Source organism: Trachinotus anak, unplaced genomic scaffold (genome assembly GCF_046630095.1).
Source record: "Trachinotus anak isolate AG129_WGS33_773 ecotype Australia unplaced genomic scaffold, CSIRO_AGI_Tana_v1 ptg000021l, whole genome shotgun sequence".
Lineage (NCBI taxonomy): Eukaryota > Metazoa > Chordata > Actinopteri > Carangiformes > Carangidae > Trachinotus > Trachinotus anak.
The window spans coordinates 3,234,820-3,262,203 of record NW_027273872.1 but is presented as its reverse complement, the minus strand read 5'-3'; the positions used below and the strand labels follow the sequence as shown (position 1 = coordinate 3,262,203).

The 27,384-nt window shown below is 40.0% G+C and overlaps 4 protein-coding genes across 9 annotated transcripts; 2 read left to right on the top strand and 2 right to left on the bottom strand.

The window, feature by feature from the left end:
* Positions 1-230: 230 nt before the first annotated feature.
* Positions 231-16,502, bottom strand: septin6 (septin 6). Of its 4 annotated transcripts, none has more exons than XM_071506666.1 (11): positions 16,354-16,502; positions 14,362-14,476; positions 12,260-12,455; positions 11,409-11,595; positions 9,706-9,867; positions 8,855-8,951; positions 7,143-7,311; positions 6,789-6,921; positions 6,484-6,674; positions 5,299-5,351; positions 2,585-3,760 (listed from the first exon to the last, which is right to left on the bottom strand). In XM_071506666.1, exons 1-10 carry the CDS (start codon positions 16,381-16,383, stop codon positions 5,348-5,350), a joined length of 1,284 nt encoding a protein of 427 aa, XP_071362767.1. In that variant the 5' UTR covers positions 16,384-16,502; the 3' UTR covers positions 2,585-3,760; positions 5,299-5,347. The 4 variants fall into 4 exon arrangements, with proteins under 4 accessions (XP_071362764.1, XP_071362765.1, XP_071362767.1 ...); XM_071506665.1 differs by lacking the exon at positions 5,299-5,351 and adding an exon at positions 4,920-4,966 and having other exon boundaries at positions 16,354-16,501; XM_071506663.1 differs by lacking the exons at positions 2,585-3,760; positions 5,299-5,351 and adding an exon at positions 231-2,103.
* Positions 16,503-18,118: 1,616 nt separating this feature from the next.
* pttg1 (PTTG1 regulator of sister chromatid separation, securin) lies at positions 18,119-21,234 on the top strand. The gene is made up of 6 exons (XM_071506669.1): positions 18,119-18,277; positions 19,549-19,641; positions 19,775-19,914; positions 20,048-20,129; positions 20,494-20,655; positions 21,087-21,234. Exons 2-6 carry the CDS (start codon positions 19,554-19,556, stop codon positions 21,167-21,169), a joined length of 555 nt encoding a protein of 184 aa, XP_071362770.1. The 5' UTR covers positions 18,119-18,277; positions 19,549-19,553; the 3' UTR covers positions 21,170-21,234.
* A 167-nt stretch (positions 21,235-21,401) lies between these two features.
* On the top strand, positions 21,402-23,522 carry sowahd (sosondowah ankyrin repeat domain family d). Of its 2 annotated transcripts, none has more exons than XM_071506668.1 (2): positions 21,402-21,616; positions 21,861-23,522. In XM_071506668.1, exon 2 carries the CDS (start codon positions 21,981-21,983, stop codon positions 22,974-22,976), a length of 996 nt encoding a protein of 331 aa, XP_071362769.1. In that variant the 5' UTR covers positions 21,402-21,616; positions 21,861-21,980; the 3' UTR covers positions 22,977-23,522. The 2 variants fall into 2 exon arrangements, with proteins under 2 accessions (XP_071362769.1, XP_071362768.1); XM_071506667.1 differs by having other exon boundaries at positions 21,402-21,659.
* Positions 23,523-23,772: 250 nt separating this feature from the next.
* On the bottom strand, positions 23,773-26,531 carry rpl39 (ribosomal protein L39). Of its 2 annotated transcripts, none has more exons than XM_071506671.1 (3): positions 26,384-26,531; positions 25,968-26,071; positions 23,773-23,958 (listed from the first exon to the last, which is right to left on the bottom strand). In XM_071506671.1, the coding sequence occupies exons 1-3, from the start codon at positions 26,384-26,386 to the stop codon at positions 23,910-23,912; spliced, it is 156 nt and encodes a 51-aa protein (XP_071362772.1). In that variant the 5' UTR covers positions 26,387-26,531; the 3' UTR covers positions 23,773-23,909. The 2 variants fall into 2 exon arrangements, with proteins under 2 accessions (XP_071362772.1, XP_071362771.1); XM_071506670.1 differs by lacking the exon at positions 26,384-26,531 and adding an exon at positions 26,179-26,229.
* Positions 26,532-27,384: the final 853 nt, after the last annotated feature.

The following is a 27,384-nucleotide window of genomic DNA, read 5'->3' as shown; positions in this document are numbered from 1 at the left end:
TTAACTGTATGTGCTTTTTTATGTTACTAAGTGTTGGATCGTCTCAGGTGCCATTTTAGACACAAATAACGCATCTCAAGATAAGGTTTACTTTCATAGATAAAATAAACACTTCACACAACAGGAAGTGCTGAACTGACTGTCAACTAAGAAACAAAGGCAATGAATATTATGAGAACCATCAACCGTGAGCTTACTACACTGCCAATGAAAGACAAGAGCTCGACATGTTTGGATCACATTTTTTATTGAAAATGTACATCAATGGAATCAAACTAAAGTAAGATACTGAATAATTTGTAGTGTGGGAAAGTTTTTGACTACAAGAGGTGATGACTGATACTAGAAAAATGTATGGCATTTTCTGACACCAAAATGTTACTTTACACTCAGAGTCACGTCCAAAGATCAAAGGTAATAAACAACAAGTCTCCACTTCAATACACAAAATATATCCTTATAAATTATATAAATGCATGAGTATTTCTTTTTAATACTCCTATCTGGGATTTAGTTCAACTCCATCTTATTCTAATTTTTGGCAAAATGGGAGCTGAGATCATAGGACAGAGCAAATATACATTAATAATATGCACCATTTTAAAGAAAACAGCAATGAAGTTGAAATAGACTGCAAAACCAAGTTATTGGGGGGGTTAAAAACAAGCAGGTCAAAGGTCACAGCAGCAATAAAATTAAAAGATGCATGCAAAATATAGAATAGGTTTGTGAATATTAAAGCACAGTGTGTAATAAAAGGCCATGACATGTGACCTCCATGGTATTCAACAGTGACATGTAAACATTGGCACAATGAAATGAAGTGCTATGTATAAATATTGCTTTGGCTTTTGCATGATTATGACTCTAATTTAATTCTGCTGTTTGATTTCAATACTCAGAAAACCTGAAATCAGGAGATTTTATTATCTAACTGCACTAGATTCAAAAAAGCAACATATCTATTTATTAACCTGTATTTCATAACACATTACACACAGTGCATGAAGTGCTTCTGTCCTTTATGAGTTTTTGTTTAATCAGCAAGCCTTGATGTTTTAGTAGCCTTTTTATTCTAATGTGCGCTTTGTATTAAGAATCCTATTGAAAAGGTGAATGCATAGTGCAGGTCATTTTATCAATTTTATTTCAAGTAAAGATCAAATAATGACGTCAACCTATGAGTCCTGGAAAATACGTAAACCCCCACTGATGACTTCTATGAACTACAAGCGTCACTTTATATACATTAAGACATAATAGCAGATTTAAACTGTGCCCGGTTCCCAACCTGCCAACCTGGTTTAGAGCTTCATTAGGTGGTCAGAAATACCATGCGAGTCCACATAAGGCCATATTCAACAAAAGGAGATGCGATGGGGAGAAAATATAAAAGGTTGATACAGCGAGAGAAAACAGGAAGAGGTAAAGGGTGCTTAGTTCTTGCTGAAGCTGCAATCCCCTCTTCAGGTGGTCAAGACAGATTAAAAGAAGCTGAAGAGACAAAGAGAAAGAAAGCCAGCAGTTAGAGGAGTTGGCAAAGCAGAAACGCTCATAAAAACTTAAGGGCCAGAGTCAAAGATTTAGAAGTGCATCTGATATCAGAGAGAAAATTCATCATAAATACAAAATTCTAGTTTTTCAAACAATACAGCAAGCATTAACAATGAGAAGATATTGTGCCCACTGACAATACTGTGTGAATTTTTAAAACAGTGAAAAAAAATCTCATAGGCTGTGCTTTAATTCTATGATTGTCCATGTCTAAAATGTGAATGTGCTATCGAACTAATGAACACGTGTGCATGTAATCTCCATCACAACTTAAGTGGAACAGGGTGTTAGTCACAGCACAAAATAATACACATATAAGCATAAGCAGAGCAATAAAGCAAGAATTAGATCGTTCAAGGTGAGGTTAGAGCAGCAGTGAAACATGAATACACATTAACCCATATTACTGAGCAGGTAAGGATTAAGAAACCCTGATGGATGGGGTCCACAAAGTCTCTGGTCACATTTGAGGGACTCAGTACCCACAAAGGCTGGTCCCTTAGCAAAGCTTGAGGGTTGAGGACCTACTCAGTGCAGAGCCAGGGATTACTGCAAAGGAAAGTGAAACCACACAGACTAGTGAGCTGAGCGTTAGGAGGAGGGAAGAGCTCTACTCCAGATGTATCCTAACCCTGATGTCATGTGGAACCTGTGTTTTTAATTCAGATATTTTCAATCCGAGATAAGTTTCTCTTTCACAGGAAAATAAAAGCAACCTTGAAGTGGTGAAAAGACAAAGAATAACTGCAGTGACTGAAGCCCCCGTGATTCTGAGCAAAACGAAATAAACATACCTGAAGATTTTGAATTCATAGGATCAAGAGAAATAAACATTTTTTGACTTTGAGACGTAAACCACAGCTGTGAGGAAACTTAGGACCACGCTGAACGAAGAGGACAACATCAAAGTAAAGCTTACTGGCATCAACATTCATTCTCTGCAAACCCACTTTACACCATTGGGGTCATTAAACGTTGATTTGACCTCCTAATTTACAGCAACACAATGATTATGGCCACAGTTGTAACATTTGGTGAAAAAATTTGGCCTTTATTTTCTTTTGAAATATTTTTTTTTTTTTTTTTTTTTTTTTTTATGCGTAACACTGATACAAACAACTCTGGTCCCTGCAGGACAATGGACATCATGGATGACTTTTAAATGTGCCTTCATAATAAGTAAAATAAAAGGAAAGTTACAATTGCACTGACAACATTAATATATACTTAAAAAAAACATCACATTTGTGTGTAAAAAAAAAAGTGCAAATGTGAAAGCTAATACAATATGCATATAACACATGACAATGAATGAGGTATGGGGAAAGTGGCAAAGAGATTAGGCTCACATCTACTCATGCGTCAGGCTAAAGGAAAACAACATCAGCAAAGGGACATAAATAACAAAATACTACTGCAAATCCAAATCTCTTATGGTTGTGGTGATAACAAGTGGAATCTTTAATGTTACAGTTCATAAGATTTTTATGAAATCAAAACCCACATTTGATCAAGTGTTTACTGATTTGTTGTTACCATGGTAATCACTGGTGTCGCCAATCAAACGGCCAATTAAATCTTAAGAATTATAACTTTAAACTCGTCACAAAGTAGCTCAACCTCGAGCCAACGACTAAAGATTAACTGATGACTAACTACTAACCATTATATGTCGCTAACTGTTTGCAGTCTTATTGTTTACAGTTATTTCAGAGATGCTGTTGCATTGAGTTTCCATTAACTTCATCCATCCTTGCATCAGATGCAGGCAGGTCTTTGACCACTACACTCTCCGGTCCCATTGACTGATGCGTGTTTCTCTTTAGACTCAATACATTTTTGCCCATCACAACAGTAGTCATGTATGTTAATATTAAAAAAAAGCTCACTCCATCATGCAATGAATCACTGATTATAAAAACAAATATGGAATGCATGTTTTTGTCGATTTGTATAAAAAAAGACAAGCTGAATAATTGCTTGTTCAAACCAAATAACAGACAAGCATCATTCAGCAAAAACAAGTGATGTAAAACTGATAGCAATGCCCAGCGTCTTCCACAGAGCAGGGGGGAGGGGCACACGGAGGGTTGAATTATGGGGGTTGGGTGAGGGTGGGGAAGGGGTATGGTAAAGGATGATGGGGTGGAAACTCATTCACAGCAGGATGGCCACAAGGGAGCACTTTTTCTACAGGGATCCTAAGCTGGAAATGAGAGAGAAGGGCTGTTATTGCTTTCTTTGAGTTAAAACATCATCACGACACACACTGTTTCACATGGGTGACATCACATCAACATTAGTGACAACAGAAGGTATTTAGAGGAAATTGTGCTTTCAAGGCAGCTTCAAAAGTTTGAGTTTACAGAGGTGAGGGTGCAAGTACAATCATCTCCTTCTCTGAATCAGACTAATAAATGTTTTTTTTCTTGTCCCCGAGCCCCTGAGCTTTAAACAATGAGTGCAATTGTCTTCCTCATTGCTCAGTATCATCAAACAGCAGCTTGTTTTCATCTGTTGTAACAGTCTTGAGCTGCTTGAGGAGTTTACAGATTGCGAGACAGATGTCTTCCTTCACTTCTACCCTCCCCAGTGGTTGAGCCTCAACAACATCTCTCTCTGTGGATTTCACTTTTGTATCCACTCAAGAGGGAGAGGTGGCAGAGGGGGTCGTCATATGGCTGTGAGATCAACAAAACATGTCATGTCTATAAACAGAGATGGGCCCTGAAGCTGTTTGCCCTTCTGATGTGACCCGTTAGTCCCAGTTCAGCCTTGAATGGCTCTTTGTGCGAGAGCAGGGATGGGTGGGGAAGGACTTGGGAGAGCCACAAAAAGGAGACTGTTGTGGATTTAGGGAGGCAGATGGGGAAGTACATCAAATGCTTGTGTGGGGATATAATAAAGTGGTTGATTTAGAAGCTGGCACAGGGACAGTAAACACTGCCAGCTGAAGGATATGATGGATGCGGACGTTTCCAATGAAACACTGTCGGCCTGCAACACATTTAAACAACTCTAATGGGCAAATTAAATGCATGTGAATTTCTTCTATATTCTTTTAAATAAATCAAATATCAAATTTCCTTTTGATTGACTAATCACTGCGGCTCTAAAATTCAGAGCATCCATACACTGGATTACATATTTAAAGACTCAGCAGGGTTGAAGTGCTGCCTTACAGTCCAATAAAGATTTCTGAGCCATATTTCAGCATGTGAAAAAATTATACTTATCTTGTTTCAAGCATACATTTAAAAATATTTCTTTATTCATATGTATTCAAAAAATTAAATATTTTTGTCTAACCAATCAATGAATTTTTTTCCTTTTTGTGGTGGTGTAACTCAAGGAGGGAGTCTTACCAGGAAAGGAGCCTCATGCAGCATGCATCAAGTGTAGGAGGAGTTAACTGGAAAACATTATGGATGCAACATAGGTGACACATGCACTCACAGGACAGATTCACATATACACAACAGGCAGTAATCAATAACTATGTCTCCTGGGGACTGAAAAAAACACTGACTTTAACCTGAAGGTTTAAATACACGTGAACATAATTATTATTCAGTTAACATTTCAAGTGCAAGACCTCTGTAGTCGGTTTTAATCAGTGACCCACAGACAAAGCTAAAGTTGCACAGCTGCCCCTTTTGGAAGAGAGATGTTCCAGGCAGAGCTCATACAGAGAAGAAGTGGCTGTGAAGAGAAAAAATTAACAGGGAAGAAAAATAAAGCAACCTTCTCAGTGCAAGTGTCTTCTTCCTTTTCTAACAGGCACGGAGTCACATCAGCTTCAACACACAACCAGGAGTTCATTACCAACATGAAGGGACCAACAATGTGTGCAGCACATTGCAACCATACGTGAACACATCTGGTTGCAGACACTGGCTCCTGTACAGTCATGATTTCATTCAAACACATTTACATAAACTGTTGTCAATGGAGAGATAGTATAGATACATAAACACCAGGGTAATGGCCACTGAGACAACTGTACTGACTGATGGGGTTTCCATGATGCAACTGAGACAATTACGAACTGTGATCTGGAAAAAGCATCTACGTCATTCATCAGCTGCTTTTCTAATGCAACTATTGAGTGATTAATAACAGTTGTAATAAAGATGTTTACACAAATCTAATTTCACAACCTGCTTTGCTTGAGCCATCAGCAACTTTTAATTACAGATTGATGATTTTTGACTGGAATTCATTCTCCAAACTCTGCTGACAGCTGGCCTTTCAACTATTTAGATGAGGACTGCTTGTGATTATCTCCAGTCTCCCCCCTCTCTGCTCCTTTTATTTTTCCTCATTGGTAATGGATTATAACTTCTGGTCAGCTCTCTTGGCATGGAATTTAGTGGTAACTATATTCTCTGTTATTATATGGAGCATAAACTGGAGCATTCATCTGCCTCTCGAAATTCCTAGGCTTAGCCACAGCCTTTGTCTACTGTATGCATGGAATAATACAAATCTCAGGTGGTTTATTAATGAGTGGTGACAGAGGAACAAGAAATGCTTGATGATATTTGTGGCACAGACCGAAATTAACTTCCCTCAGCAGCAAATGTGCGTGAAAGCTGCAGGAGTTTATGTTTTTTGTCAAGTTACAGCTATTTTTCTGGCAAGTAACAAAGTGTGACGCACAAAATATGGACCCCAAAGGCTTAGAAACAATTTATATTCATGTGCAGATTTGAACCCAAATATAAAATCTTGAAGGCCATTCTCTGAACAGTGCCCAGAAACTAATTTGGAATATGATCAAAATCCTGGAATATCTGTGTAGTAAAATGTAGTAATGTTCCACCCAGGTTCATGGCATGATGACTTTTCCAATCCATACAAGCAAAAGCGGTCTCCTGCACCTGCGGTACAAGGATAGAGACACAGGGGGAAGAGAACAATACTTACTTTTTCCTCTCTTTGTCCCTCTTGAGTGTGGTGGAGCCCCCTGCCTGCTGGGCTTGGTTCTGCAAGAGCTCTGCTGCAGTCTTTTTCTGTTTGAACGTGTTGAGCTCGTCGTCCAGGGACTTCTTCTTCTCCTCCAGTTTCTTTTTCTCGTCCTGGTGGAGCTTCTTCAGACGGTCAAACTTCTCATGCAGCTATGTGGCAGTGACAGAGGAAGCATTACTCTTGTGTTAATGATGATGGGAGCAGAAACCTCAAACAAAGATCATTGATGCACATGGTGTTTCGGGATGGGGAAACAACGATACCTCTTTTTCTGCTTCTTTAAGTTCGGCCTCCTTCTCTTTGACTCTTTGGACGAACATTTGCCTCATTTCTTCTTCTTTCTTCTGCAGCTCACCCATGAACTCGTTCCTCTTAGCTTCATACGTCTCTTGCAGACTGGCAGAGGAAAAGGAGAAAAAAAGAGGATAAAAATGAATGAGACAAACACTACACTGCACTATGCAACACAACAGAAGCAGACAAAAACTCACACTGGTGCAATCAAGCAAAAAAATAAAAAGTTCCAATAACAAATGTCAGACGAGAAATGCAAAATCAAACAGCAAGCAAAGTAGAAACAAGCACATGAAGGTAGATAAAAGAAAATCCAAGTCAACCTGAAGGGCTTGCTGTCAGGGTCTGTGTCCTTAAAGCCCATCTCCTCCAGTTTGCAGCGGCGGTAGAGCTCATAATGGCGTGTGTGAGTCTGCTCCCGCAGGTCCTCCATGTTCACTCTGATCAGCATTTCTCGCAGTTTGACGAAGTCACAGTGATTCTCATTTTCCACTGTGATAGACACATCATAGTGACACATGACACGTTTTACCCAACACCTCAGATGGCATCCTGTTCGCTATGGGTTAAATATTCTGCAGAAAGTGCACAGCAGCAGAATCTGAGAACACTCGCATCTATGAAGCTTTATATCACGTCACAGCTGATAATTTAATAATTTATTTTAATGTATAAGACTTCACAGGCCCAGTCGTACCACCAGCACCAGTACAAAAACAGAGTAGTGCTCATGTCCTGTGGCTTCTCTATTGATTTTGTTACTTGACTGAGCCGAGCACCACGCTCCCACAGACCATGTGACATCATGTGAGTACACATGTATGCACACGGCCAGCCTGTGGTAAACTGACCCAATGTCAGATAAAGCCAACGCCCAGAAATATTATACAGCGCAGCCAGTAAGCATTAGGACACTGATATGATTGTTCTAACTGTAATCTAGCACAATGAATTTCAAATGAAACAATGACCGTGAGGTGGAAGTGCTAACTTTGAGCTTTAGGGACGTTTGAAGGTGTTCAGCAGTAAATAGCGTAGAAATCATAGCCCTGTTTACCCTGCGGTGTTATGTGTAATAGGGCTACAATTTCTACACCGATCAATAGAAGTGGATGCAAACACCCTGTTAAAGCAAAAACAAATGACACTCACCACTTCAACCTCAGAGGTAACAATATGTTTTACATCCAATTTCCTAGAGTACAAAATTAGAACTGAAACTGATAATCAAGTAGTCAGTCCACATAAAACTAACTGACTATTTTGATAATTGATTATTCATTAAAGGAAAAATGCAGACCATACTGCGGTTAGAGCTTTTCCACAGTGATGATTCTTCTGTTTTATATCATTAAACTAAATATTTTGGTTTTGGACATTTAAAGATGTCATTTTGAGCTCTGGGATATTTAGATCAGCATTTTTATTACTACTTTGTGACTTTTTATACACTAAACAACTAATCAATGAATCAAAAAAATAATCTGCAGATCAATAGAATATGAAAATAAAGTTGCAGCCCAAATAAAACCAACCCAATACTGTCCACATCCTTATGGATTATACAGCATTAAGCTCTATGTGCTTGATAGGTCTAGTCCTGGCAAACCACCTAAACACCCACACACACACTTGATAATAACAGCATACAGTTAAAATAGTTTAAGAGAGTTATTCCCACACATTTCAGATACTTCTATTAGCTAATAGAAGCATTTGCAATTTGTAGCACTTGCAATACATTACACACATGCATTATGGATTGATCGAATAAGTCAATAGGAAATCAATTGAAAGTTACCAGTGACATAAATTCGCTAAATCTGCAAGAGCTTAGAGCTAAGCTGGTGTTCTAACATACAGTGTAAATGGCAGAGACGGTGCTCCAGTTAAATGAGATTATGTAACTGGTTATCAACTAGTTCACAGCAGCTGATGTAGCCGTGGAGACATATGAGCAGAGGGAGTAGCGTCAGCAGCTCTGACGAGAGGGAGCACACTCTCATTTCCTGCACAGGATGTGACCCAGGCTTACCCTGCACCGTCCCCCAGGGGTACTGCCGGGCCTTCACCATCTTGTTCCCAATCTTCACTTCCTCTGTGCTCCCCACCACAGCAAACGGCAAATGGCTCTGTAAAGCAGAAGGAAGATCAATATCGTTACACTGTCAAACCTGAAGCACCTGAGGACTCGGTGGATTCACGTCATATTCTCTCCACAAACCACCATCCGTCCCTAACAAAACTCCACATGCACTTGCTGCAGCTCTGCTCACATTTCATTAGTTAAAAATCCACATGTCAAAGCTTAAAAAAGTTTAAAGTCACTGAGAAAGCTTAGAAAAATGTTATCTTATTTACATGACTTGACTTTTAAGAGCTGTTTTTCAGACACCAAGAAGCAGCTCTGACAGGAAAATGTATGACGACGTTAGACTGTACAAGAGCTGAGAAGCAACAGTGTAATACAATCAGTTCGGGAAAGTTAAGACATTTCAACTGAAGAGACGTCATGAACTGCTAAATGAGCCTTGGTTCATCTGTCAGTGTACACAGGCCCTTTCCCACACTGCAGGCTTCCTGCAGTGTGAGCTGGCTTATTGTGCTGCTGTAAACGTGCTCTGAACACGCTCCTCCCCACAAGGGGCAGCTTCCTGACAGCCTGAGCAGACACAGACAATGACTGTCCTGATTCTGCATCACATGTTGTTTATGCCAATACCACATAACAGAATTTTGAAGTTTTGTGGCAAAGTATTTCCTAAGGATTAAAATTCAGAGGTATCAGTCTTACCTTCATGTAATGATTCATGCCTATTATTAATGTGCCACCATATTCTGTGTGAATGCATGTAATACAGATGGAGAACCAGCGGTGAGCCTTACATTCATGGTGGAGTTGATCTCTGCCACTGACTCGTCATCAGTGGGGAACTGGTAGATCTGCACTCCGTTGCTGACCAGCTCACTGGTGATTTTGATTTTGAACTTGGCCAGCTCGCTCTTGGAGATGGCATCTGACTTGGCAATGATAGGGATTATATTGACCTGCAAGTTGAAAAATGATGAGAGCTTTAATGTAGGCTGACACAATGACAAGGTGTAGACAGTGCTCTCAGAAATGCAGCTAAATAAAGAGTGGCTTCTAGCCGTCTGTCAGTGGTAACTTTTTCTCATCTACATTTCTGTAGTCCAGATTTGGAAAAGAACTGAAGTATTTTTAAAAAGGTCGAAAAAGGGTAAACACATTACTAATGAAATGATTCTGGTCTATCAGGTTTAGTATAAGAATAAAGTATATCGCTAACTATTTCTGTTTTACCACTTCCAACCACTGCTTGCAGATGATTATAGCAGTAATTTAAATAATCAGTGCACTCTTCACCAGGATCTCTGTAAATCAGGCTTGTAAATATCAGACAATTACACATTCTTAAGCACAGGGATAAAAATAGTACAAGCAGCAAAGGGAGCAGCAGGCTTCCATCTCCTGCTGTATAGCACTTAAAAGCTCTCCAAACATGGCATTAAGAGTCAAGACTGAAATCATTTCAACAACATTTATACTATCCGTGTAATCTAAACAGACAAAGAAACACACACAGACAGGGAGGAGGGAAAAAAAGCAGGGTCATTCTCATACATGCATTCACAACTGGCTGATGGAAAATGAGCCTCTCACTCCCACACAACTATTATGAGAGTGCAATGTCACCTACACAATCCCAAATTATTTGCTCTCCAAATGTGGGCCCCTTGAATTAATAGCAAGGGATGCTGAGGGTCATGTGAACAAAAATATTTTACTGGATCCCTGAGTCTGGGGAGGATCTTGCTCAAGGACACTTCAGCAGAATATTGTTTGAATAACCCCCCCTACGTGAATGTGTAAACAGGAGGCTCTGCTCTGGATCACGCTGTTGTGAGCGCTTGCTGGAGGGCACAGCTGCTCCGGCAAACACTGAGCTGGCTCTTTGTACAAAAGCCAGGAGCTCCATGCAAATAAGCTACTGTGGAGAGGACCTCACAAAAACGAGGCAGCAGTCACTGAGCTGACTACATTTCACAGCTGACCTACACCGACGCAGTAGCAGGACCAGAGCCAATTTACATGCAAGCAGATGCCCTGGGAAATGGTTTATGACCCATGACTAGAGTGGATAGATCAAATGCTGCAAAGAGCAATGCAGTGTCAAGGGATTTACCTTCTACCTCTATGGTGTGCTACAGCAAGCTCATCCATTCATAGGCATTGTAACAGTTATTTTATAACATCATTCTGCTGCAGAGCGACTGTCCTTCTCACTTAATGCTAAAAATAACAATTCAGGCACCGTGGCTAATAAACTTGAAAACCTTGCGCAACTGCAAATTAACAGTCTAATGCTCTTATATCACAGGAGCCATTATTAAACCTTAACACTAGCTGGAATTGATCTGGAACCGATGGAAAACACCAAGAATTCAAAGGTTCTCTGGATCTCTAAATAAAGTATCCCCCAGCTTCCACATCAAACTACAACAAATTCTGCTGCTAACTTTAAGATATAAAATGTAATAATAGCTTGATAAAGTGAAGTGAATCCCACCTTGCTGTCAAGTTTTTTCATGGTCACCAAGTCCAGGGATTTGAGCGAGTGTCCCGTGGGAGCGATGAAGTATAGGCATGCGTGGATGCGGGTGTCGTGGTAGCTGTGTAGCGTGCGCTTGATTTTCAGTTCCTCCTGTAGATATGCTTCAAACTGGGCATCAATAAACTCCACAATGGACTTGTAGCTGTCAGCAAAGGGAACACAGAAACATGTTTTTAGAGTTATTGGCATCTGTGCAAAGCATCAGTGTATCAGAAGTGTATCTGAATACACACTGTGCCCTTTAAAGGTTCCTCTTTATGCAGCAATATTATATCAAGTAGAGTGTGAAACCTGAAAACAGTCGCAGCCTATTATAAAGAGCTTACAGGTGGTTCACATGATATCATCCCCTCACTAAACTTACCTCAGGAGCAGAGTTAGCAATTACATTATGGAGGGCAAGCTTGGTAACAAAATCTAATGAAGGTCTACAGCAATGAAAATTACCTTTGACCCCAGGAAAAATCCCAGTGATGTGATATGCTATTCAAGAAAGAAAGCACCTACATCTGATTAATGGTTTTAAAGTTGACTTGATACTATGAAACTACTTCAGATGGAGACCTGATTCCACATCCTCAGGGTATGTTTGCAGGATCAAGATGGGAATGAAACCTGAGCTCTGAGAAGGCTTGAAGCTCTCACAGAGTCACTGTATGTCAGGAACGCTGTGTGCACAGTCAGCTGTGAATTTCTGACTACATGTTGAAATACAGCTCACAAAGACAAAATATAAAAGAACCCAGAAACCAGAGATCAGACCTTTCCCTCTCTCAGAGATGTGACAGCTGCTCAGACTCCTTTACCTGTCTTCTTTGTTGATCTGGTCTCCGAAGCCCACGGTGTTGACAACAGTGAGCTTGAGGCGCACGTTACTCTCCTGGAGTTCGTAGGTGTTGGATTTGAGTGTGACTCCCGGCTGGTTGTGCTGGGTGGGCTCCCCCTCAAACTTGGTGTTGAACAACGTGTCCATAAGAGTAGACTTCCCCAGACCAGTCTCACCTAGATGACACGGAGAAAATGTGTCACGTTACTGGGATCCTAGAAATCTTGATCTTGTGCTCAGTCATCGGTTGCTCTTTTTATTACATAATTAAAATCAGTGAAGTGGTTTTCTTCACACTTAGCTGTCTTTTTCATCTCCACTTATATGGAAATATCTATCATTTTAGCCTGCATACTTCTGAACCAGTCTGTCAGCTTACTGATAGTCTGGTGCTTTTATTGACTACCTATTTAATGAAACTCAAAAAGAAAGACTACAATTATGTGTTTAGTAAAGCGAGAGTAGATTCAATATGACATTCTGAAGATGTGTCAAACAAAATATATCATTTTCAAGTGTTTACATGCACAAAAATAGCAGAAGTTAATGTATTCTGACATCAATTCGCCCTCAGATGACTGAGATACAGAGCTAACTCTGTAAGAAAAGCTATTTTTATTCATCACAGCCTGACCTACACTCTCAGTGCGTTTCCAATCTTTCCTTCAGAATTAAAAAGTAAATGATACAGCAAGTCTTATTTGCCATTTCTAAGCTCAGTTTAAATCATTGTGGAGACATCTCTCATACTTAAGGCAATTTGATATTTTATATGGAGACGCTCCAGGCCCACAATGGAAATGACAATACAGACTAATGTGTAACATTTCCAAATATTTTTTTTTTTAATGACAAATAATAGAAGCAGTGTGTGTAAATGGCTTTTCTGAGTCCAGTGAAATGATACATATTGACATTGTTGATTCACTTTCTATAATTTTAGACCACAGCCAAATTATAAAAATCAAAGACCACATTTCTTTGCCTCAAGCAATGTGTGTACTACTTTAAAAAAAATGCTGAATTTATGAGTCATACAACAGCAAACAACAAAAGCTGTTAGTCTCCTGCATCATCTTTGCTTCCATATTCTTTGGTGGATTGTACTAATGTTTGTCTAGGTTGTTCAGAAAGTCAGACTGTTTTGTTTTGTTTGAATGTTTTGTTTAAATCATGACAAACCACTGGTGTTAGGCTTTTCCACTTTTCATTTCTACACACAAAAAAAAAATGGCTTAAGTTTATCCACAAAATAGCAGAGAAGTTTTCAGCTTGGAGGGGAATCAAAACCATGCCACTAAAAATGGCCACTAGGAATTTCCTACCATCAAAATCTTTAAAAATATAAAACACAGATTGTGTTAATGTTAATAGAACCAAATGACATGTTACAGAAATAAATAGCAAACAAGGTCTTTAAGAAACAGAAATGGTCAACATTCTCTACGGTTCTGTAGCCAGTATTAACAGTAAAACAGGCAGTAAACAGTAAAAATGACATCAGTAAATTTATATGACAAAAAAAAAAAAAAAAATCATGGATGCAAAAACCCTCGATTTGCTGAAACATTTGCATGTGTTAACGCAGTGTAACTTAAACAGCATCCAAAATGACCATAATGTTGAATCAATACTCCTCTATAACAGCCTCCACACAAACTGACCATTATCTCCTCCAAAAAGCTGGGGTTTATTGCAGGAGTGTTGTATTGCATTGCATTAGTTTTAACTGGGTGCACCTAATAAACTGGCAGCTCCGTGTATGTGAGTGAATAATTCTAGATTTATCACCGGCCAATAAATCTCGCCAAAGGCTTATATTCTGCACAATATACTTGGATTGCTACGAGTATTGCTGATGAATAATGTCATACTAAAATAAAATAACTGCCTGCAGATATTTCTGAATTTTCTATCTGAATAAGAGCGTCATACTCATCACAGTAACCAGCACTGAGGAATCCAAGCAGCTCAAATACTGAGGAAAGTGCTTTGCATCTTGTGATAAAGCCTGACTTTCATTAAGTCATCTTTTAGCCTGAGGAAAGCGAGGAAAAGCATTTTCACGCATGATACACTCACCAACACAGAGGATGTTGAAGCAGAATCCATGGTTGACAGACTTGTTGACCAGCTGGTCAGGCATGCTGTCAAAGCCGACATGGCCTGCCAGAGGGACAGCACGAGCACCTTCACCCTAAAAACAATTGAAATCAACGTGTAACATCTGATAAATACTTGTCAACAAGTGAACAGCTTAAGAATTGTTATGCCTTGTAAAGAAACTGTGCTCTCATGCCTTTAAACATGTACAGGATGCCTTCTAACACTGCAATTTATATTTACATCTTGGCGATTGTTGTTCTTTGGAAAATTAACATTATATAACCGAATAACAGTCAAACTACACACAATTTCCACCATCTCTGACCATGTTAGACTGACTTCAGGTGCAACTCACTTCCTGTTTCCTGAGCTGTAGAACTTTCTTTCCACAGTCGAGACAGTTAGTCGAGACAGAAACCACAATGTACTTATAAGGGAAGCGTTGCTGTTCATATCAAGATAAATGTAAAAAGAACAAACAGCTTTGAGAATAAATATATAGTTTAATATCTGGAATAAAAATAACAAAATAAGAGCCATAGCTCTTACATTAGCCAGCACTGTGTATTCCTGCGGTGTCACTTTGATTTGAACCCTGAAACTATCTATTTTTGGCCAGATGCACTTGCATTCACTCTACTATTACACTGTTTGTGCAGTCTATCTCTGGACCAGAGCGATACTAAACACCAAAGTGTAAAAGCACTGTTGTTACATGTGTGTGTGGGGGTGTGTGGCTGGCAGCGAACACCTCCATCTCTGTGAATCTCGTTTCTGCAGCCTACGTCTACATTATGAAGTGCAGGAAAGCAAAGAATTTAGATTATATGGCAACAGTGAGAGCTCTCGACCAGCTAAACCTCAGCCAACCAGCCATTATGTGGCTTAACATAACACAGTGTTGCTTTCCACTGTGGTGAAGGATTTTGGATAAAACGTTCCATTAGAGGGTCAGTTAAAAACAAGCGGACAAACTCATGGTGCTAAACAGTTGTGGATGATTTGGATAGTTGAAATTGGGTTTAAACAGCTGAGAGAGTATTTGGGAAACTGGGGGTAATGTTACTGGACAAACAGCTTATATGCTTCAGCTGCAAGTGCAACATTCCTGCAACCATTCCTGCTTTTCAAGGCTCTCACAGCCAAGTTACACACTGCGGGTTTGCACTCACTGAGCCGCAAAGGGACATCAAATTGCAAAAGCTTGCTATTCCAAGCACTTTCTCTGGCTGTAGTGGCTTCCTCTTTTTGTCTTAACCCAAAACTAAAAACCAAGCAAACTTTATACACGCTTTACAAATTGCAGGTCTAAGTGTCTATAAGCAGCTAGAGTCTGTTTGGGCTGTATTTTCTACGCACATCAGACAACGCCCGACTCAAAGTTAACGGGACTTACATGAAACAACATAACGGAAATGAGCACCGTAGCTGTGCTGAAATGGGGGCGTTCAGAATGAATGGCCTCCCAACGGCTCAATAATACGTTGTCGTTTTAACGTGAAAACCTACTACACGGTATTTAAATAATTTCACTCCACAAAACAATAATTCTCGTTAACGTCAATTTTAGCTAAAGATACCAGCACGCTAAATCTGCAGGCGTTAGCTTACATAAATGAAAATATCAGAGTGAAAATGTGTGGACAGAGAGCTACGACTGAGCAACCCTGGGCCTTACTTTAAAATCGGCTGTTTTAGAAGAATTAGAAATGTTTAATCATGTTTCTGAAAGCTACCAGTGACTGTAACTGGTCAAATTTAGCTACGTTACACTGAATTTTGGGTGGAATAAAGGCAGGAAAAGCGGGTGGCGACCAGCTAAATCTCCACACTGCACTCACTTAAGAAACGCTAAAAAAAAAATATATATATATATATTTTTTTCAACATTTGCTGAGATTAGCCAAGATATTTGATGAGATATGTGATGACAGTGACAACAGCATCCTGATAAAAGGGGCTACTCACCGCTTGCCTCGCTATCTCAGTTGACGCCATGGCGGTGGCCGTTAGCTGGAGGACGAACCCTCTGCTGCTCTTTAGCGAAGGAAGCCGAGTAGGAATGTACCACTGTTCAACGGGCTATTTTACGTACTATTAAGTATGATGTTTTGATCACGTTGCTAATACGGAAGTTTGTAAAATAAAGACAAATGTAAATTAAATCTACGCCAGATTTATACAGGTCGGTTATCTGAAATGATCATGTTTAATGAGCACTAGCCACTGAGCTCCCCCACTGGATGCCTGCATGGTCTCGTCCAGTGACAAAGCCACTGAACCGCAGTCAATGAACTAATGATTATTTAGCAGCAAGTAGCTAAATCAAAAATGGTGTTTTGGACCAGTTGGGTTTCTCTACATTCAATCACAGCTAAAGATTGATTTAAAAGAAATAATTAAAATTGTTTCTGACTTTCCGTCTTGCCTCTAGCTCTATTTTTGAATTATCCCATATTCTGTATCCTTTAATCATCCTGTATATTTCCTAAATTATTGTGGCATTTGTTTATTTATCATCCCCACATTGCACACAGCACTGATCCCATATTGTATTTATTGTACCTTATTTATTTGTAAATATGTTATATTGTACTGTACTGAGAAGAATTTTGCTCTGATGTACATACTTTATTAATCACAAAAATCTTAATACTATGGAAAATAAATTAAAATAAAATAAAATATGTAGCTAGTAGTGACCACAATGCATCTACAGACATAGATATGACAGTGCAAAATAGAACAACGTATTTTTCAGGGACAGGTTGAAAGTGACAATTTATATTATTGAACTGATAAACTGATTGAATTGTAGCTACAACACTGATAGCAGGAGCAAACAGATATTGCACCTAATGTAGATAGCAAATTAAGTAGTATGTGGTAGTAAGTAACAACAAAGAACTTCAACTGAACTTGAACTGATGAGCAATTATAAAATAGACAAAATCCCAAATAAATAAGAAACCCCCAGCAGAATCCAGCAGGAGGTACCAGAACATGGTAGGTTCCACATCCAGGCCAACACCCACAACCACCCTCCCATGGGCAATACCACAGGCCTGCATCCACTACATGCACATTAAACAATGCCACCAAAATCTAAGGAATATATACTTTAGGGGAATTTCTTTAGCAGAGAGTCAACAGATCATTTGTTTTATGACTGTAATCTATAAAACATTTTGGGTTGATGCTCATTACTGGTTGTTTTCTAGGATACTTGATCTGATTGATTTTACAAGGAATTTTTATTATTATCTTGAATAGCCAATGACATGAACTAGCCCCAAATATCATTATCATACTTGCTATATTCTATTTGCATAAATCAAGATTGAGGAAAACTAAACCACCTTTTCATGCCGTTCATAGCTAATTTTAGTCACGGCCTTACATCCATAAACTTCAAGTGAAATGCTAAGAGATGCAAAATCTGACTACTGACTTTAATTGTCACAGTTTTTCTTAACTGTACTTTTATTTCGCTCTTTCTGGTGTATTTAAACAATTGTTTTTGCGATTCCATCGTGGTTGTAAATTGTTATGTTGACGTTGTCAATAAAGTTTTTTTTTTTTTAAAAACAGTAGAAAGGTCGTCGATAAACTGCGGTGAATATATTTCCAAATATTTTTATTTATCTGAATATGTTTTGGATAAACATAATGTAAATTATTAGGGATATTGTTATATAATTGTATATTTTATATAAAATGTGACGATCGTTTGGGAAACGCCCATCGAAGTCCTCATGTTACGTCGACCAATAGGACGGCGGCAGCGAATTTAAAAAGGAAGCGCGGTCGCTGGTCAACATCACAGCTTCGTTTGAAAACGACCCTCTGGTAGATCGACACGGAACAGCTAAAAACCTCCAGCACAGCTACGGTAAAGTCACTAGTGATGTTTCAAAGTTATTGTCGCGTTTCTCAGCACTTTTACTTCACAGCAGTAAGTTTCACTAACCAGCGAACACTCGACCCGGTTAAGGTTAACTAGCTAACTGACTTTCGGCTTAAGGTAAACCAACGGTTGATTAACTTCACCGAGTTAAACTGACTTTAAGCTAATTGACATTAACCTCAACAAGTTCTTCACTGGCAGCAGGTTGGTTATGCTTAAAAGATGTGCTGTTTTAACTCCTCTTCCAAATTGTCTTAAACAGTATGGTGCTGGCTAGCTACAAACATTATGATAGGTTATGATTACATACGTTTCTTTAGTGGCTGCCATGTCAAATCTTTATTTAAACTGCTAAATGCAGGACATGCAGCAAGACAGCAGAATGAAGTTAAATGGGGAAAAAAACAGGATAAAGACAAGGAGACAACAAGCTTGTATCTCAGCAGTCTGGAAGCTAATTACTAATGTTAGCCAGCCACAACTATTGAGTACTGTACTGCCAGATTGGCCATTAGCATCAGTGGTCTGTACTGTTACTTGAATATTGGGGGTGAGATGCTTAGTAAACACAGGCCGGCCACAGTGACTATTACAACATAGACCTAACGCTACATGGCTCAATCAAATCACGTATTTATTTAATTTTTGTATGTGTGGAATGACTTTGAAAGGCTCCAGGCTTCAGGCCTAATGGTCTGGTCTGAATGTGAATGAAGCTTCTGTGATTTCAGTTAAATGTAGAGCTGCAACATAGTCAGTTGATTTGACAAAATAGAGAATGGCCAAGTTCAATCATTTTTAAGCAAAATTAAACATTTGCTAGTTAAAGTTTCTTAAGTGTAATGTTCTTCTTTGTCATAACTGGATGTAAACTTAATATTATTGTGTTTGTGGCTGTTTCTTGAATGAATGAATAAATCACCTTGGGTTTTAGAATTACAGCAGGTATCTTTCACTACTGTCTGACATTGTATAGAGAAAAGGATTTAAAATAAATTAATAAAATGGCAAATTAATTGGTACAGTGAGAATGTTTAGTTGCAGCCTTAATTAAATTGAAACCAGTTTTATAATTGTTTTGGTTCTAAATGTTAATGATGGCTCAGTTGCACTGAAGTGTCCCATGAGCCTCCATGCACAATACCAGGGCCCTACAACTGACAAATTACAACTGAACAGTCATTACACCTAAGTTTTTCCTGTCAAAATGTCTGCCACAATGTGTTACAGTAGCTAATATCACATTGTGTTTTCAGACACAATGGCCAATATAATCTTTGCAGAGCAGGAAAATGCACGTCTCCATGCACCTACACTGAAGATGCGGATGCGACTTCAGTCTGCCCCAGGTAGGACTATTCCACTGTTGTGCTCAGGTTGGGGTTTTTTTTTTTTTTTTTTTTTTTTTTTTTCCTTCTTCTTCAAGCAGTAATATTGGTCTGTGCATAAATATGTAATCACCTGTTTTCTCTTTCCCTCCAGAGAGACTCATCAAATCTCCTATGATTGCCAAAACCTTAACCACTCCTCTGCCATCTGGACGTAAGGCTTTTGGTAATGTCAACGCAAAGAACCTAACCCCTGCTGTCAACGCACAGGAGAAGAAACTCCTCAACCCACAGGTTGGAATAGCCCATAATCTATTGTTAGTTAATTTATTTATTATAATTAAAATTAATGTCAAGCTGTGAAGTGACCTATTTGCTCCTTACCTCAAACTGTACATGTACTAATGCAATATTTTTTTTTCTGCAGGAAACCCAAGTCAAACATGCTTCTCAGACCAAAGTGGAGGAATATCCAGAAATTGAGCAATTCATCCCGTATGACCCACTAGGTAACTGTCACCATCAGTAGGAACAGCTTCACAGTTGATCTCTTTCCTTTTATGCTACCAAAGGTCATATTTTACAGTAATACAAGCTTATAGAATAGTCTGCGTTTGTATAGTTGACAGTGTCATGGTACAATCACATTTCAGGTAGGAGTATTGGATGAAAAATGCAGCTTAATCAGAAATGACATTATGTAAATCCCACTGCATCATCACGTTGGCTTTGCTTCTTTGAATTTAATGGTCTATTCCCTCAGGACTCAGCCCATTGAGATTAATCTGTTTGCTGCATAAGAGAACTTGCACATGCTAAATACTTCCTTTTTTTTTTTTTTTTTTTTTTTTTTTTTTTTTTCCTCCCCCTCAGAGTTTCAGAAATACAGCATACCTGAAGATTTGGTTTGTGTCAGTGCTTTTGCTCTGCCTGGGCTGGCCTGTGTCCCACAGGCTCCACATCTGTGTGAGGAGGACCTGGAAAAGTTTGATCCTCTCCCAGACCCGTCGCCTGTAAAGATGCCAAAACGTTCAGGTATCAAGGGCCTATTAGGGCTAGACTCTAATTTGTTTGGGATCGGGGGGGGAGGGGACATACTTATAAGTGTGGCTGTTCAATGCAATGAAGCATAGTGGTGGATGGTATGGATTGAAATCTACTTTTAGATGCAATTCCATTGCATCCTTAAAGTCTAGGCATTGTATCTCAATACTGGGAAAATGGCAAAGACTATTATGTGGAGTATTTTGTTCAAAATTGTAAAATGTTATACTGATAAGAAATAAATTTACAAAATAAGAGCCACATTTGAAGCCCATTTGCAGAACACTATAATAAGAGACTACTGTCTGGCAGCTGTAACTGCAGTGGTTAAAGTATGGGGCACAGGTTGGACACTGCAGTTATCATTAACCACAGTTATTGTTAAACTACTGTATCATTAACTTTGCTCTGTCTCTTTCCAGATTATTGCTCAGAGCGGGAAGCCTTTCTTCAAACGATCGATGAGCTGACCATTGAACTTCCTCCAGAATCTGTTACTGACTGAATGTTTAATGCATGTTTTTGTTAAGACTACATTTTATTTTCACTGTAATAAAGTTGTTTTATCCATTCCTGCTGTATTTTAATTGATCCAGTCTGCAGATCGGTGCTAGTTTTTATTCAGTGACAGGCTGTAAAAGTAACAGGGAAATATTCAGAATTACTTCCTGCTTTTTGAAGTCCATCAGTGGTCACATGTGAGGGGTTCTCGTCATTGGTTTTGCCTGAGACTAGAATGAACTTTGTCTCAGTTCCTCCTGTAAAGGAAAAGAGAATCTCGGCTTGAATCTGTGCCTCATTACTTGGGATTATTCCCTAAAATAACAATTTTCATTTCGCTCGTAAAGTAAACAGGGACTGAAACACTGGCTGGCCGATAGAGTTGGTGTGTGTGTGTGTGTGTGTGTTTTCTTTTATAATAGAGTTGGTATGCGCCGTGTCCACAGAACAGGTGAGTGACACAGGACTGGCACCGGTCTGAAACAGGCTGCTGGGTAAGTACAGCTGAGTTTATATCATTTAACATGTTACAGGATAAGGGAATAAATTAAATGCGTCTTAACTGAGGAACTGAAGAAAATGAGGAACTTGCTCTATTTGCACTTAAGACGATAAAAACTGCGTGACTGTGCATTAATGTGACTTTAGACGCTTGTGTGTATTTGTTAAAAATAAACTTATCTCCCATGGTGCAGGGAGAGAACCCAGTGCAGTGGAGGGAAACCGTTCCCAGACTATAATTTGACACTGATATCTTTGGGGTGTTGTCTAAAAAGGAAGTAGCCTTGAACTCATCTCGCACAGAGCCGAGCAGCATGCCTGAGGGCGGGCCGGGTGATGCTGGATCTGAACCAGCCGTCAGCGGTGCCGACCCCCCCGGCGGCAGGACGGCCACACAGCGCTCTGCTGTGGAGCGGCTGTCCTCGCACGGCACGCAGGTCATGCCCGGTGCCGCCCAGCGTAGGTCGAGGCTGCAGAGGCAGCAAGAAGTCGCGGAGGGATCCGCGGCGGGAGGACTGCGGAGGGAGGCTCCGGAGAGGGGCTCGCTCACACCCGCTAGAAAACACCTGAAGCAGCGGCTGTGGGGAAACTCGCAGCACAGCGGGTCCAGCGGCGCCCTGTCCCCACAGACCCGCGGCGCGTCCCCCGAGCAGGTCGCACACTGCGCTTTGTACCCCATGGAGCACGCGTGGATGCTGTCTGCGGTGGAGGGGAGCTACGACACCATCCTGGAGTTCATGTCAGAGGACCCCCATCTGCTGACCAGGAGGGACTTCATCAGCGGGTACTCGGTCCTGCACTGGCTGGCCAAAAGAGGACAGGACGAGACTCTGCTCAAACTTCTGCGGCTCTCAGAAACTGCGGGGGTCCCGGTGGACGTGAGCCTGCGGGGCAGCGGCGGGCTCACCCCGCTGCACGTCGCCAGCATGCACGGTCACTACATGATCATCAAACTGCTGGTCGGAGCTTTCGGCGCCAACGTCGACGCCATGGACTACAGCGGGAGAAGGGCCTGGCAGTATCTGCGGGCAGACGCCCCCCCGGAGATGAGGGAGCTGCTGGGGGCCTGGGACGACGAGCACAGCTGCGGGAGCGCGCACAGCTGCGGAGGCGCGCACAGCGTCCACAGAAACGTCAACAACAACAGCAGCGGCGGCGGCGGCGCAGTGAGCCGCCCCGCAGGTGACGAGGCCGATGCGGGACAGACACATGCGGTGAACTTTGACCGGACGGAGACGAGCGGCAGCTGGAGATTCGGGTCTTTCAAAAAGCTGCTGCCCTCGTTTTCATTTCTTGGAAACAAAAGCTGATGACACAATATCCAGAAGTCTGCGTTGTGTCACACTGAACTGGGGTCGAGGGGTCGGCCTCCCCCTCACCAGGCCACGGTGTCCCGCAGCAAGAGTCCTTCACAGGCGGATGTTTCTACTGATGACTGTAAATGACTCCCGAGCATTAACCTGCCTTGTTTTAAGACTCATTTCTGCTTTACTTACTGTTGAAATCCCCGCTGTACACGGGAAATATGTTCATTAATTTAAGACATAACTTGATAAAATGAGATTAAGTGATGAAAGAGTGAGATTTTTCTTCTATAAATAAATAAATCCAACAGTAAAAGAGGGAAACTCACTCAAAGCTCGAACTAATGAGGAGTCAAGTGGACATCTGAAGAGCTCAAGCCAAGGTTTGGGAATCACTGCACTACTTTGCCAGGATAATCCAGTTTGAATACTGATTTCTAAAGGAGTCCTAAAAATGGCCTACTGTCATAACTCTGTAAATAAACACTTTATTTTGTATTTAAAAAATAACCCAATCACTGAACCTAACTTCAATAAAACTGTATAATCTTGTTTTTTCAACATTTTGTGCAGCTCTGTCAACAGCTCTAATAGTTGCTGCCGTGGCCACATTTCTCTCCACTTTGAGCACATTCAGTAAAGTAAACATATCTTAGTTTGTGTTGCTACTACAGAAGGCTTCTTGAATAGCAGTGTTTCCTGCAGAGCTGTGTCAGCACTGCACCTCCCCTCGTGATGTTTGGTTTGCTAAAACCAAAACACTCCACCTGGAAATGGACAGAAAGACCAGAAAACTGCTGCATTTCAAGTTTGATCACAGATCTTTTATTATCAAACATGACAAGATAACATGACTCCCTCCACACGGTCGAGCCCAGCAGCTGGACGTCCCGGCAGATGTTGGGATGGAGGGACACTGGGATCTGGGGACTCTCATGTTTACAGGCCGAGCTTGGTCCTCCTCCAGTGCCTTCTCTTGGAGTTGTACCTAAAATGAAGCAATGTAAAAGACAAAATGTGTCAGGAAAGAACATTTAGATTTTCACAAAAGGCAAAAAAGAGTTATATATCTGTGCTACCCATTTTATCATGCAGGTAAATTTTATCATGTCTGCAATTAATTTACTGACCAGCATTTATTTAGGGACATGCCAAAGGAAATGCAATCAAGTTTTCACAAAATTACATAGGTAAAATTAAAATTCATTCAAAACAGGAGGCATCAATGTATAAAACATCTGTTTATCTGAGACCAAGGATGAAAAGTGAAGCTTCATATAATATTTAAAGTGATTAAAAACAGTTCTGCATCATGAACTGTATAAAGACAATGAAGCAGATTTAGCATCTTTTAGCAATTATCTCTGAAGTATGTTGGTTGTGCAATTGCCCCCAACATGTGGAGACTGAATAGCACAAAACCACCCAACACATTGGAACAAGGAAACATAGTAAAACTAAAGTCAGGTTCAGTTGAAACCATGCAAATCATGTTGATGCTGCTCCAGTTTCAGAGGCCACGAACTCACCACAACACACAATATAGTATATTGTGCTGCGTAGTAAGTACTGAAATACTGAAGTCACTACAAAGACTAATATGGATTCTTTAGTGTATGAAAAATGCTTGAAAGTCTAGTAGTACATCCTTTTTAAAGAAACAGTTACAAGTGTGGTGACTTTCCACCGTCATTAAATCACTGCAGCAATTACGGGAATAGTTCCCAACCATGGTAATTACAGACAAGCCAGTGTCAGGGGAAATCCTTCAGGAAAGCAATTTGGTGGACAGATCAGCTGTTTGAGCAAACAATGCAATGTTCAGCTACAGAGCTTCCTCATCACCAACACAGTGAGCAGGAGTAAGAGCTCCACAGCAGAAAGATGCTCTCAGCAGGGTTAATGACAGCACTCTACTGCAACGAAGTGCTGCAATTGCAGACCTGCTTTACATGACATTAACTTCCTGCATTAGTCACCCAGTCATACATCTATGCACTTAATGATAATGTATAGACAGCTTAGCCATGAAATGCAATACTGAAGTGCAACTTTTAAAACCATTAATAGGTACCAAGCTCTCTCAAGTAGATTTAACCTCCACATCCGTTACAGCTTTTTGAATGCATGCTAAAATTTTACTGCTGAAATTATTTATGAAGTCAAAGTTATTTGCAAGCAAACAAAGTAGTGCCAGTTTATGAGGTCTACCAAGCTAAACTACTGCAGTCTAATACAACAGCTCCACAATAAACGCGACCATGATGAATGTTAAAATGTAAATGTTCAACTTCGTGACCATTTAGGAAGTCTGTACAGACCACAGAGTCGACTACACACCTCTAATATTGTTCCAGAAACTGAACATTACAACCTTCATGATGGTGGTTTATTGCAACACTGTTGTATCAGCGTGCCACAATTGAGTTTAAGTGGGTGGATAAAGTGCAAAAAAGTGACTTGTTTAATATAAAAATGTAACCTACAGGCAACAAAATCTGTTCTAAATCCTTAATAATAAAATTAATGAAACCTGTATGGGTTAACAATAAAAAATGATTAATTCCTGCAAGTTTCCCTCAAAATCGACACTTTCCATCAGTGGAAGAGCTTCTTAGCTAATGCAGGTAAATGACAGGTCTGATGATTTTGACTAAAAAGGATGAAGCAGCCTTCTGCAGCACAGTCTCCTGTCAAAACAATCCCACTTTTAGTTTTTAGGTCTACAAATTCTCCTGACAGATGCAGACTTATATGTGATCTATAAGATATTAATGTCTGAAACATACAGGGAGCCAGTGAAGAAGGAGAACCAGTAGTGATGTGATCATGCCTCCTGGTGCTGGTTAAATACCTGGAAAGCTGAGTTGTGCACAGTCTGGAGTTGACCCATAGATTTTTGACTGAGTAAAAAGGCTGTTTGCTTTCCATGCACAGCAGCTTCATTTATCTGCTGCACAGTACAGAGAAAAACACACATACATATTGTAAACTCACCTGATCTTGTTGCCGGTTTTCATTCTGATCCACTGAGGAATCGGCCTGTTCTGTTTCTGCTTCTTAGCGAGGAAGCGCTTGATCCTGAAAGTCTTGTGGGACGACTGCGAACAACAGAGAACCTCATAAACACCTTGTCAACACATAAACAACGACAGACAAACAAGGCTGCGTCTCTCAGTCTTCAAACTAACACATTAAAATCATTTACAGAGTAAAACTGATCCCAACATGCGTAGCACGGCATAGAAGCTAACGGCTAGCATCAATGTGCCGTGTTAATACTCCCATACGGCATCATTTCAGACAAACATACACATCCATAAAGAACCACCGAGATATTTATTTAACACTTTAAGTATCGGCGCATGTTTACGGGCTCTGCTGACACGGATGTTTAAAGATTTCGTATTTACCATTTTGTCCACTGTCCTTTCCCCACTATGGCAGTGGTCGAAGAGAAAGAAGGAAGTGACGCGGCCGCTTTTATCCAATAGGAGCCCGGCGAACAGGCCTGCGCAGTTTCCAGGCAGCGACACCTGCTGGAGGTTTGTTTACGTGCGGCTCAGCAGCCGCTCGACGTCCCGCCTGAAGAGCTGCTGGCTCCCGCTTTCAGTAGAGAAATTCATCTGGAGAGCCTCAGCGAACTCCCAACAAAAAATGGAAGAAGAATTAAATCTTTTTCTTAAGTAGAAGTACTAATACCACACTGTAATAACACTCCATTACAAGTAAAGTACATACGGAAGTATAATCAGGAAAATGAGAAATATTCCCTGAGTGTTATGTTATTATATATTATGGTTTTGGGTTAGTATTTACTTATGTATATATGTTTATGTAGCTATTTATGTTGTAGTTTTCCTTGGTGGAGCTATTTTTTGTTTATTTTACATATAATACTGCCACTAATGACTCACTTTTATTTAAATTATATAATAATTATTTATTATTTTTATTTTAATTTGAGCTTAAATTATTTTCTTGATAATTCAATTTACTGTTTGGTTTGTTCTGAAATTAGTGAGTAATGTCATCTTCATTAACCAGAGCCCAAAGTGACATCGCTGTCCTTGGCCTAAAAAAAACAATACCCAATGATTTTTGAAAGTCCAGGTTTGTATGTAAAATCTTAATTTGCAAAGTAATCAGTAACTTAGGCTGAGAAGTGATTGTCAGTCAGTAAAAAAAAAAAAAAATCCATCCAAACTATGAACTTAGTAAGTAAAAGTAAAAAGCAGCATGAGAAGAAAATACTCACATACAAGTACCTAAAATTTGTACTTACTTATGATGGAGTAAATGTACTTAGTTACTTTCCACCACTTCTTAATATTGTAAAGTTTTCACTGCCAGTTTGATCATAGCAGGAGCAGGGCCACAGCTACACAGACTTTTAAGTCGGCTGTGTAATACT

Excerpts from the sequence above, each read along its gene's own strand:
- sowahd (XM_071506668.1), top strand. The coding sequence starts at position 21,981 with ATGCCTGAGGGCGGGCCGGGTGATGCTGGATCTGAACCAGCCGTCAGC.
- septin6 (XM_071506663.1), bottom strand. The coding sequence starts at position 16,383 with ATGGCGTCAACTGAGATAGCGAGGCAAGCG. Across the intron at positions 14,477-16,353 it reads CTGAGATAGCGAGGCAAGCG|GGTGAAGGTGCTCGTGCTGT; the intron begins GTGAGTAGCCCC and ends AATTGTTTTTAG. Across the intron at positions 6,922-7,142 it reads CCTGACAGCAAGCCCTTCAG|TCTGCAAGAGACGTATGAAG; the intron begins GTTGACTTGGAT and ends TTCCTCTGCCAG.
- pttg1 (XM_071506669.1), top strand. The coding sequence starts at position 19,554 with ATGGCCAATATAATCTTTGCAGAGCAGGAAAATGCACGTCTCCATGCA. Across the intron at positions 19,642-19,774 it reads GCGACTTCAGTCTGCCCCAG|AGAGACTCATCAAATCTCCT; the intron begins GTAGGACTATTC and ends CTTTCCCTCCAG. Across the intron at positions 20,130-20,493 it reads CATCCCGTATGACCCACTAG|AGTTTCAGAAATACAGCATA; the intron begins GTAACTGTCACC and ends CCTCCCCCTCAG.
- rpl39 (XM_071506670.1), bottom strand. The coding sequence starts at position 26,214 with ATGCCGTGCTACGCATGTTGGGATCAGTTTTACTCT. Across the intron at positions 26,072-26,178 it reads GTTGGGATCAGTTTTACTCT|TCGTCCCACAAGACTTTCAG; the intron begins GTAAATGATTTT and ends TGTTGTTCGCAG. Across the intron at positions 23,959-25,967 it reads AAAACCGGCAACAAGATCAG|GTACAACTCCAAGAGAAGGC; the intron begins GTGAGTTTACAA and ends GCTTCATTTTAG.